This window comes from Grammomys surdaster, unplaced genomic scaffold (genome assembly GCF_004785775.1).
Source record: "Grammomys surdaster isolate TR1022 unplaced genomic scaffold, NIH_TR_1.0 182, whole genome shotgun sequence".
Taxonomy (NCBI): domain Eukaryota; kingdom Metazoa; phylum Chordata; class Mammalia; order Rodentia; family Muridae; genus Grammomys; species Grammomys surdaster.
In genome coordinates, this window is record NW_021604627.1 from 74,715 (window position 1) to 86,621 (window position 11,907).

Consider the following 11,907-nt stretch of genomic DNA (forward strand, 5'->3'; position numbering starts at 1 on the left):
ACCAAGGATCTCATTACTCTTGAGTGTGAAAACTGTGTTTTACATCCTCTGAAGAACACAGGTGGGAAGAAGTAACCACATTTATTGCTGTTTTACTTGTCTAGAGGCTCAGTTTCAAATGTGTTCTGTATGTTTTCCATCCTCATCATGGGTGTTTGAGATAGGAGATGGCTAATCAAATTGGTTCTGTGTTCTCATCTCATTTGTTAGCTTTGGACTAGGAACACACAAATGCTGTATTTACTATCATGATTTTTATTGTTTAGATTTGTAGAGGATTTAGGGCCCCCAGGTTGCTTTTCTGGTTTACTTTTAACTAAGCAGCCACAGTCAAGAATCACTTGATGATGTATTAGTGTATGGATGTTCTATACTACCTCTTTCAGAATATCTCTCCTCTCTAGCTTTTTTCTTTGCATACTCTAACAGTTGGTCTCCTGTTAGTGTCTTCTCTATACTTGTAAAGGGAAATTTTTAGCTGAATTATCTCTTACTATGCTTGGAAAAAAAACTGGCTTGTGACTAATCAATGTGAATATTTATTTAGTTGAACAGATTTCCAAATAAGCTGTTGAAATCACTGTCTCCTCTCCTACACTACTGCTTAGAGTAAAATGATTAAAAAAAAAAAAAAAGGAAGAGCTGCTAAGGAGAAAGGAACCAGGGTTTGGTTATGTGAAAGTCTCATCCTCCTCACACTGCAAATGATAAACATTAAGATATTTGCTCTCTGGTGCTTCTCAAATCCATAACAGATCCATAGCATCCATCATCTTCTCCTCCCCTCTGTCTACTCCTTTCCACCTCCCCCGTACTTTCCCCATTCTCCCTATTCTTCTCTTACTGCTGAAGCTGAAGATGGCACCAGGCCTGTTACTGTGAAGTCATACTTGCTAGGAGGCTGGGAAGGACATTAGGACTCTGTAGTCCTCATTGATCAGTGTTGCTTCTAATGAGTTAATTTCTAGATGTGGTGAATTTAATGGTAACTTTTTTGTTGTTAATAAAGAATGGAAGATGTGTAGATAATTTGGAATTGTGTGAATGCTATGAGAAACAAACAAACAAACATATTTGCTCTTGGAAGTGGTCCTCTGTAGATTGGGTCAAGAATATGGCTAAACATATTTGTGCTAATGCCCTTGAGAAACCAAAACATGGAAGTGTCCAGTCACATAGTGGCTATTTTGAAGAGACATGTTGTATATTTCTCAGTGTCATCAAGACTTAGAGATAGTCAGTCTCTCTCTCTCTCTCTCTCTCTCTCTCTCTCTCTCCCTCCCTCCCTCCCTCCCTCCCTCTTTCTCTCTCTCTCCTCTCATAGAATACATCCCCACTGCAACCTCCATTCCTTCCACTTCTCCTGATCCCCTACCCACCTCCCCTCTCTCAGATCCACTGCTCCTCCGTTTTCCTTTCAAAAAGAGCAGCCCTTCAAGGGATACCAACTAAATATGGCATAAAAAGATGCAATAAGACTAGGCCCAAACTTTCATATTAAGACTGGATGAGGCAACCCAATACGGGGAAAAGCGTCCCAAGAGCAGGTAAAAGAGTAGAAATTACCCTAACCCCCATTGTTAGGAGTCCCATAAATACACCACATTAAACAACCACAATATATATGTGAGGACCTAGCACAGGCTCATGCAGGCTCTGTGATCGCTAGTTTAGTCTCTGTGAGCTCTATGAGCTCTGCCTAGTTGGCTCTGTGGACCTTGTTGTCCTGGTGTCCTCAACCCCTCTGGCTCCTACAATCCTTTCCCCCTCTCTCCTGCAGGGCCTTCCTGGAGTTATGCCTGACGTTTGGCTGTAGGTCTCTACACTTGCTCCCATCACATGCTGGAGGAAGCCTCTTTGATGATGAGTGGACAAGGCACTAATCTATGAATATAACAGAATATCATTATGAATTTTTTCATTGATCTTATTTGCCAGTCTTGTTTGGTTCTACCCTAGGTCTCTGGGCCATCCAGCTTCTGGTTCCTGGCTATCCAAGTAGTGTCTGGTACGGGCTTCCTCTTGTGGAATGGGCCTCAAGGTAGACCAGTCATTGGTTGGCCACTCCTAGAAGCCATTATTGCCTTAGCACATCTTTTAGGCAGGACAGATTGTGGGTCAAAGGTTTTGTGATTGGGTTGGTATTCCAATCCTACCCTTGGATACCTTGCCTGGTGGGTTATAGTAGATGGCTGGTTCAGGCTCCATATCCTTCATTTCTAGAAGTCTTCATCAGAGTCATTCTCATATAAGTTCCAGGAAGTTTCTACTGCTCTAGGTTTCTGCATTGTCCCTCAAGCCCACCCCCAAGTTCCAGTAGTCTCTCCCTGTACTCCATTGCTTCCTCCCCAACCTGATCCTTCCTGTTCCCTCATCACTTATCCCTTGTCTACCCACATAATTTATTCTATCTTCTCTTCCCAGGGATATTCAGGTATTACCCCTAGAGCCCTCCTTGTTGCTTACTCTCTCTGGATCTGTAGACTGGATCTACCCTTTACTTTGATTAAGGACCTGTGAAGGAATCTAATGTCTGATGAATGAGTTATATAGATCTATAAGCTTTGGGAAATGTTATATCAACAAAAATAATGTCAGAGTAGACTGAAGGCAACAGAAGATGAAATCACGGAAGTCTGTGGGATTCTTAAACTTTGTGAAGAACAACAGTGGATAAGATTACTCACTTGGAACCTTGTGCTACCTCTCAAAGGACACATGTTTCAAAGAAACTATTGGAGAGTCCAGGGGGAACATATCTGGCTATAGATAAAGTAATGGAATCAATAGAGCCAGGGAAAATGATATCACATCTCATGAGGTTATTGTTCTGCCCTGATATTCAATGATGTTTTACATAGTTGGGTTTTGACATTGACTGGATTGAAGATTCATTTCATTATACTTTCTTTCTTTTGGAATAGGAAAGTTATCGCTTATAAGTGAACTAAAACACAAGCAAAAAGCAGAAACAAGATATTAATAGAAAAGGAACTGGGGCTTGCTTGACTTTAACCCAACAAGATCTAAGAAAGCTACATCCTGACTTAAATGGAACACAAAGTACAGCTACAAACATTTATGTACCAGAAACACACCGAGCATTTCCTCTTCAAAAGAAAAAGGTGTTTTGGAAATTGGATAAAACTCATGTAGATATTGAAGGAATAAATGTTTAAAGGTGTACAGGCTTGTTAACCAAGCCTATTTTAGTAAGTAAATTGAACCAAAATGGATCTCAACACTGTGTGAAGAGGACAGTCAAACCAGCAAATGTATTTGACATGTTTATCACTGCCCTGTAATTAATGAAAGAGTGTAAAGACAGAAAGTTTCAAGTATAAACACATTATTATTTCTACAATGTTAATTCAAGTGTAAACTGAGGAGAGTTACAGTTCCCTCAAAATCAGGGTAGGATGGCCACACTGCTGTGATAGATATTTCTAGTCTCTGAGGCCTAGTCAGAACCCATAACCCACCAGGCACCAATGACATCTCAAAGCCTAAGATGTCATAAAGGTAGCAACTGACCAATGAGGTGCAGAAGCTGGGGGTGCCATGGGCCTGACTGAACATTTTCTTCAGAGAACCAGTCCTGCTGGTGAACCAGGCAGAGCTTACCGGAGCCCAATCCATCAAATCATCATGTCGGGGAAGAAAAGCCAAGAAAAGTCTTGCAATGACAACAAGCAGATGGAAGATCCTTCTTCTAGGCCTGAGGTACAGGTTCCTGTGAACTATGTATACCGCCTACTGCAGGAGGAGCAATATACCCCCTGCCTAGGTTCCACAACTTCAGATTTCCTCCTTGCCATGTTTGATTACCTTACCGACTATATCCTGGAGGTGGTGGGCTCCGAAGCCAACATCAACAGCCAGCAAAATATTTCACAAGATAGAGAGAGACAGAGAGACAACGACTGCGAATCCCCTCAAGCCTTCAAGAACACACCTTTCTCTCTGTTTGATGAGATGCCTGGACCCAGAAGGAATGGCTAAAGAATGGGGTACACAACCCAAGGGTGGGAAGCCTCACAGACTCGGCTAGAACCATGAAGGCTAATAGCAGAGTAGGCTCCCCTGGTGTCCATGAATACTAATAAAATGTTCAAATGAAAGCTAGTTGTTCTGACTTATTTCAACTTGTCTCTTTGGGTTGGAGGTTATCCACAAGATACCAAGGAAAGAATTAAAGATGGAAGTTATGCTTAGGAGTGGGTGTTTGAATCAAGGGAGCACTTCTCACTGGGGGTGGCTTGGGTAATGACCCTGGCAGGAGGAATTGGGCGGAGGGGAGGGTGGAGGGGAGGGTGGAGGGGAGGGCAGAGAAGGCTCCCTTGTTGGCTCTGAGTACAAAAGAAGCTTCAGAGAAGATAAAAGTTGGCTGTAACCTCACTGACAAGTTGTATTTTCAGTATGGTAACATAAAAGACACTACTGATAAGCAGAAATTGTGCAAGGAAGTCTTCTTTCATGGGATGGAAGGTCTCAGAGCAGAAGGAAATGGGCATCAGTGAAGGGGTACAAACAGTGGGTATGAGCCACATGAGTGGACGTTAGTGGGACAGAGTATTCACTTGATGATGCTGTGATGGTGAAGCCAGAAGGAAACATCCATTTTAGAAGAGGTAAAATGGTTAAACATCTAGTCTTAGGATATTTTTTTTGTTTTTCTTTGTTGTAGGGTTTTTTTTTTTTGGAGAGCCTCTGATTTATAGAAATCTAATCACTTCTAGGTAGAATATGGCAGAGAATCTAGCTTACCAGCTATTTCTACTGTCCATTTGTCTATTTTATCCCAGACCAATTCAGAATGTTATAATCAATGGGAATACTAGTCTTTTTTTAAAAATCTGGATGAAGGAATCATACTGTTTTCGTTTATATTTGACCCACGGTTGAATCTCAGACTTGAAGCTATAAACTCTTAATTCTCTGAACATGTATCCCCTCCTAGGCCTTTTGTCTCTGTAAAGGCTTGCCAATAGGGAATCAAACAAGTCCAACCTCCAAATTATACCCGAGGCACTAAACAAAGTCTGAGAAATGAAAACTACTTGATCACACAGAGCTGTTCATCCAACATGTTTAATCCATCTTGACAGGGTCAGTATCTGCTTGGGACCGCAAAGACCAAGTTCTCAGCACAAATGAGATTTATTTCCCTCAAAGGGACATGAGGAAAGGAATAAGAAACAAAGAGGAGATAGAGGACAAGGGAGAAGGGGAAGAGAATAAGGGGGGCAAGGGATACTTGTCCCAGAAGTAGGGGAGAGAGAAAAAATCTGCCTCTGGATAGAGGAGACAGACATGGCCTGTAGGCAAATGGCAGTTTATAGAGGTAAAAGGTGAAACCTCATGTCGTGATGAGGTATTTGATTTTAATTGAATAGGTTAATTAGGACAGCTAGAGAGAGCTTTCAATTGCTGGACTTCAGTACTTTGATAGTTGAACTTCGAGTGAGAACTGCAGGAGGAGAAAGTGGCCAAATAAGAGAATAGACCTTGGTGGCTAGCTTTAAGCGTGTAACCTCAAATCTTTGTTTTTGTTTTTTAGAAAGACAGAGAGAATGGGGGAGAAGGGCAAGCCTGCTAGTGCCATGTTTACCATGCTGAAAGCTGTGGTTAGGAGCTGGTGTTTGAATCAAGGGAGCACTTCTCAGTATGGGTGGCTTGGGTACACCTACTATGGCTTCTCCTAGATAAGGCCTTTCTCCTACAATACTGCCCTGAAATTGATTCAGAAGGCTATTTTTCTATAATTGAGCTATAACCATATGCCAAACCCCATTTTACACATTGGACATTGATCATAGTCTAAATATTTTAATGGATTCTTTGACATTACTCTTTTGCCTATGGGGGACATTTCATGTTCAAACTGTAACTGTCAGTGGTCAACAGTTTACAAAAGGATTCACATAATGTCAAAGGCAATGCTGGAATCATAGAAGGTGAAATGGTATGCTAAAGTGGGATGAACAGTTTTAGTTGAAAAACAATGTTTTGCTGTAATGTTGAAATAAAGTAGAATGATTTTCCCTGAAATGGGTATATGAACAATTCCCTAGCATAGGCTCTTGTAGACTGAAGGAGGACCAGAGCACCCAGTGGGCACTCATGACATCATAAAGTCTGTTGTCACAAAAGCCTCTTTCTGACCAAGGAGGAGCAGCGATGACACTTGCTGGCTATAAAAACTGCTGTTTTGGGAGACACCAGATCAGAATACATACCATCATCCATCATGCAAAATGGACGATAAAAGACTGAAGGCTAGAAAAGCTTGCTCCTCAAGAGCAGAGCTGCAGTTCTCTGTTAGCAAAGTAGAACGTGCCCTTCGAAAAATATACTTTTCGAAAAGGCTGAACACTTCAGCATCTGTTTTCCTCATGGGAGTGCTCAAGTATTTGACATCCAACATACTTGACCTGGCTGGCAAGGAGGCTCGCAACAGCGGCAACAATGTCATTACCCAAAAGCACCTGATCAAGGCAGTTCTGAACAACAAGGAGCTCATCCAACTCTTCAAAGACAACAAATATTTGATTGATGAAATACCAGGACCCAGTGAAACACCAGGACCCAGCGAAAAGTGATGATGCTGGAATCACAGAGGCTGGAATCCCATCTTAAAGTCTCAGTTCAACCTCAATGTCTTCCTTGCTGGTGAAGGAGGGATTTTGTTGGACATTTTATTAAAGTGTCTAAACGATTTCTAGTGATTCTGATTCATTTCAGTGCGTCATTTGGGGATACGGGTGATCATCAACACCCAACAGGTGTAGGATTGGGTTGGGTTGGTTGAGGTAGGGGGTGGCACAGAAACTGTGATTTCTGGGGGGAGGTTTTGATGGGGATGATGTGAGCAGTGGCCTTGGTATGAAAAGGTGGCAGATGAAGAGGACAGAGTGTAAGTGTTGCAGCTCAGACGGAAAGGCTTCCGCTACAGAAGTGTTACAGCTCTGCTTCTGCTGCTGCAGGGAAGAAGACACTGTCTCCAAAAGTGTTACAGTCCTGTTCTGACTGGGGCAGAAGTCTGGTAGTCTGGGGTCCCTAGTAAAAGTGTGACAGTTCTGCTTCTTCGGGGAATGGCTTCCCTGCGCAAACTATTACACCTCTGCTCCTGTATAGTGAGGCTTTCCCCAGTAAAAGCTCTCTTCCTGCCAGTGCTACAGCTCTGATCCAAGAGGTATCCTGGCAGTCTCAAAACATGGAATACCACAAAGTCACATCACACAACAAACCTCACAAGAAGGATTTATTGGGAGGAGAAAACCCAGGAGGCTGTCTATCTCTGCTTGGGCAAGAAACAGCAGGGAAGGGAGCAGAAGGGCAGAGTTTATATGGAGTTTCTTAGAGTGGCAGAGCTTTACAGGGTGGAGATTTCCAGGGTGAGGATTGGTGACATTTCAGTGCCTGAGCTTGGGGGAGTTTGAATAGGTGGGTTTTCCTATTCAGGGATTAGTGGGTTTCTAGAGCAAGCTCATGGATCAGGGATCAGTGGAGCTCTGTTTCTTGGCCCTAGGTTTAGGGCTTGGGGTCAATTCAGGGTCAGAATATCCTTTCTTTGGCCCTAGTCATGGGGTTAAGTGTGGGTCATTGTGTCCTTTCCTTCACCCTGATCTTGGGGTCAACTTGGAGTCAGTGTGTTCTTTTCTTGGGCCCCCATCTTAGGGTCAAGTCTGGGTCAGTGTGTTCTTTCCTTGGCTCCAGTCTTGGGGTCAGTGTGTTCTTTCTTTGGCCCTGGTCTTGGGATCAAGTTAGGGTCAGGGTATCCCTTCCTTGGCCCTGGTCTTAGGGTCAAGTCAGAGTCAGGGCTTCTTCTCTTTACAAAAGCTGTCCTGGTAGTCTATGAATGTAGAAGACCTTGGGATGACTAGTATGGTACTGCTCTCTGGAGAGGGATTAGTGAAAACATGGACTGTGGTGGGGAAGACATCATTCTTGGGTGGAAATGCTTCAGGTCAGTAGGTGATGGCAGTTGTTGGGAGGAGGCCATTGAGCATTGAGTGGACCACTGTTAGCATTAACTTTAAGGATCAGGAGTGTTGAATGAACACTGAGGGATAATGGTGAAACCAGAAGGAAATATACAAAATAGAAACTATGATCTATGTTTTCCTTTAGAAGAATTTAATTTTCTGACTCATTTTAAGAAAGAATGCTGTGTGGGATATATGCTTTAGGGTTTTTTTGTGCACACTGGTACATTGAACAATTGTATATGAATGCTATTTGGCCTAAGACCTACAATTTAGGCAGATCTAACTGGCTATGGAACATTGGTTTCTTCTAGTCCAGTGGCTGGCAGTGAAGATGCCATGGAATTACACATTATATGCATATAACTTGTCTCAAGTAATGTTCTTTGTGTGAACAGCCTAGTTCTCAGGCCTAGAGTACTTAGTTGGTTAAACAGCTATCTGATGTTGAAAAACCATTTATTTGGCTTGTGCCTGTAGCTTATAGTAGTCTTAAACATAGTCCTCGGGTTATGTCACAGGACAGCATCAAAGAGGAATTGATCTAATACGATAGAAGTTATAGAAGATAGGTTGGTTAAATATATAGAATGAACAGTTGTGTGTAGGTTTTATAGTTCACGCAGTAGTTTAAAGGTTCCTGGTCTCTTTTAGATAGTTTCTTTTCTGGGCAAGGTTTGGAATTTGGACTTGATTCAGCCATTGCTAGTGAAGCAGTTGTAGAATCAAGGATCAACAGGGGTACTCACTTTAAACATTGTGGTGAGCTATGCCTATGGGTTTTATAGGAAACATGGGTTTTCACAAGTAGACACTCATTTTATACAATTGTATAGCAAGAAGAATGCAACTTAAAGTCAAATAATCTTTCCATGTTATGCAAAATAAAATTATAAAGTCATTAAGGGTAGATTGTTGATCAAAATATTTGTAAGCAAAACAATCTACTTTATTTTCTCATGAGCGTTGTGCAAGTCCTGAGCATCCGTATTTTAATCACTGGCAAAGATCAGTTTGATGTGCTTTTTTATTTGAAAACATCTAAAAGATAGAGGACACAAACTAATACAGGTTATAACCAAACATCTACCTTAGTAACTGACGGCTGGGGATACAGCTCAGTGTCAGGAAGCTTGTACAACACGAGTGAGGCCTTAGGTTCAATCCCTAACTCAATAAATATAAATAGATGCCTATATTTAGAGAGAGAGAGAGAGAGATAACAACTAAAATCATGCCACTATAGTGGTGCTTACCACTGTCTGCAAGGAAAGTACTGCAAAAGCACTGGTACATTAAAGATAATCATCACTCACAATTGTCTAGTTTAGTGGTTCTCGGTCTTCCTAATGCTGTGACCCTTTAATATAGTTCCTCATGCTGTGGTGACCCCCAACCATGATATTTTTGTTGCTACTTCATAACTGTAATTTTCTCCATGTTATGAATCATAAGATAAATATCTGTTATGCAGGATATATGATATGTGACCCCCCAAAGGGGTCATGACCCACAGGTTTGGGGTCACTGATCTAGTGACACACTTTCTAAAATTTTTAATAATAGTTCCCATACCCTAATTTGAGCACTAAATAATATATATTATATTGAAATAGCACAGTGTTTTCTGAAACAGGTATAATTATTATATATACTCTATAAATGAAATAGTATACAAATATAATCTGTGGCAGGTCTTGAGAACATATTTTTAAATTAAAATTTTATTCATTTATTTATTTTTCAAGGAATGGTAACAAACTATCTTTAATCTGGAACTCAGAAGGCAGAGGCAGGTAGATCTCAGTGAGTTTAAGGCCAGGTTGACCTACATAGTGAGTTTCAGGCAAGAAACTATAATATAATAAAAACCTGTTCTTATGAAAAAAATGTGCTGATATGTTGAGTCATGTTATCATGATGTGGGTTTTGCTTACACAACCATATTATCGAAATTTCATAGATGCTATGTGCAGAAGAGCAGCAGGGTTGTTCATTCTCTGGCTCTTACAATCTTCTCCAGCCCTCTTCTGAGTTGTTCCCTGAGATTTAGATGTAGAGGTTGCTTTGTAGCTATCCCATTTAGGGCTGAGAATCCCAGGGTCAACTACTCTGGATTTTGACCAGTTGTGACTTTCTATATTGGTCTTTGTCTTCTGCAAAAAGAAGCTTCTTTGATGAGGGTGAGAGCTACATTTATTTGTGTATGTAAGAATATGTGTTTAGAATACAGTTAGAGGCTGAGTGATTTAGACTGAGAAACTTTTTAATGTAATTAATGACTACTAATATATCAGATACATCTTTTTGTAACACTTTGTTCATCACAAAATGACAGAATAAATAAATATTTGTAACCTTCCAAAGGTTTGGGGTGGGGAGAAAATCCTAACTATGAAATGTATTTTGAAGTATTATGATAAGTATCTAAATTTAAGATGGCTTAAGGAAAGATACAAATAAAATGGCCAGGATATTGGAACATTTGCAATAAGGTCATGGGAGCTTGAAAAGATAAGAGCCTATAGCTATTTATTCCTCATAATGGTGAGACAAGAAACAGTTAAACACTACATCCTATTTTTCCATTCTTTGTTAATATTTATTTATTTTCAGTTGTTTGTAATAAGATGTTGCTATGTAGCCTTAGCTAGTCTTATATTTACTAGGTTTTCCAGGCCGGCATTAGTCTTGGGACAGTTATCTGTGGCTCAAACAACAGTGCTGTGATTCTATGCCCAGACCATTCCTTTTACTTTAAAGAGAATAATCCAGGGCATGATAACATGAGAATAATTTATTGGAAGTTAATTGGTTCACATGCATAATATCTGCTGGGCAGCTGTGGTTAACTGCTCAGGTTTTGAATGAGATAGAGCCTATTAATGTGTTACCATGGAAGCCAGAGGAGCCATTGGCAGTTAACGGTCATGGGAAGGTGAGGGGGAGGGATTGTTTCTTTCCTTAGTAGTGATTGGCAGTTAACAGTTACTTCATGGGGTGTTTTTTTTTTTCCTTCAGCACCATAGTCACTTGTTAAGTCACCTGTGCTTCAGTAAATAACTATTTAAAGAACCTTAATTAAATGTAATTAATTAAATGCCAAATAAAAGACATAAAAACGGGACTAGATGGGAAGATGAAGAAATTCATTAGAAGGAGAAAGAGAATAAGCAGGCAATGGGGGTTGAGCATGATAAAATTTATGAATATAAATTTGTTGGGAGTATATTACTAAGAAGAGAAGAAGGCGAGTTTGCACATTGTGACATTTAGATGTGTATGCATCTACATGTTTTTTAAACCAAGGTTTTTCCAACAAAGAAAATGGGCATATCTGAAGAGCAATCTTTTGGCATGTTTTATCAAGCCAGACTCACGTTGTAACAAAACTTGGTCTGTTTTACAGAGCAAGTCCAATTCACCAAGTTCTGTATCCAGTGTACAAATGTAATTCTAAAGTCTTTACAACCCCTTCTAAAAATTTTATGCATTAACTCATGAACTACGAGTCAGCCTTGAAAACTCATAAAACAAATTTGTTTCCCCTTTCAAATTGTGTTTCTGTAAACTTTCTGAAATTTTCTGTACCAATTCAGTTTTGTTTTATGTGACTATCTTTCCTGTTCTAATATAAAAAGCCATTTGCCTTACAGAGCCACCCCTTCTGCACAAGGACTGGCTGTGCAGGCCTGGTATCTCAGAAACATTTTATCAATAACATTTGTTATTTAAATGTGTTATCTAAAATCTCGGAACCAAAAGGCCGACAGTCTGCAAGCTTCATACTCAGGAAATCTGGCAATGTAATTGGGTCTGGGAAGGGGGGGGGGATTAGAGAAATGGCCTAAGTTCCAAACCTGAATCTCTAAGCCCCAATTTTAGGAATGCTGATGACAAAGGGCAGGAAAACATGAAT

At 40.6% G+C, this 11,907-nt stretch overlaps 2 protein-coding genes across 2 annotated transcripts; both read left to right on the forward strand.

Moving 5' to 3' along the window:
* The first annotated feature begins 3,570 nt into the window (after positions 1-3,570).
* Positions 3,571-4,112, forward strand: Hypm (huntingtin interacting protein M). The gene has a single exon (XM_028767834.1). It carries the CDS (start codon positions 3,649-3,651, stop codon positions 4,000-4,002), a length of 354 nt encoding a protein of 117 aa, XP_028623667.1. The 5' UTR covers positions 3,571-3,648; the 3' UTR covers positions 4,003-4,112.
* Positions 4,113-6,257: 2,145 nt separating this feature from the next.
* Positions 6,258-6,602, forward strand: LOC114621531 (histone H2A-Bbd type 1-like). The gene has a single exon (XM_028767830.1). The coding sequence runs from the start codon at positions 6,258-6,260 to the stop codon at positions 6,600-6,602; it is 345 nt and encodes a 114-aa protein (XP_028623663.1).
* Positions 6,603-11,907: the final 5,305 nt, after the last annotated feature.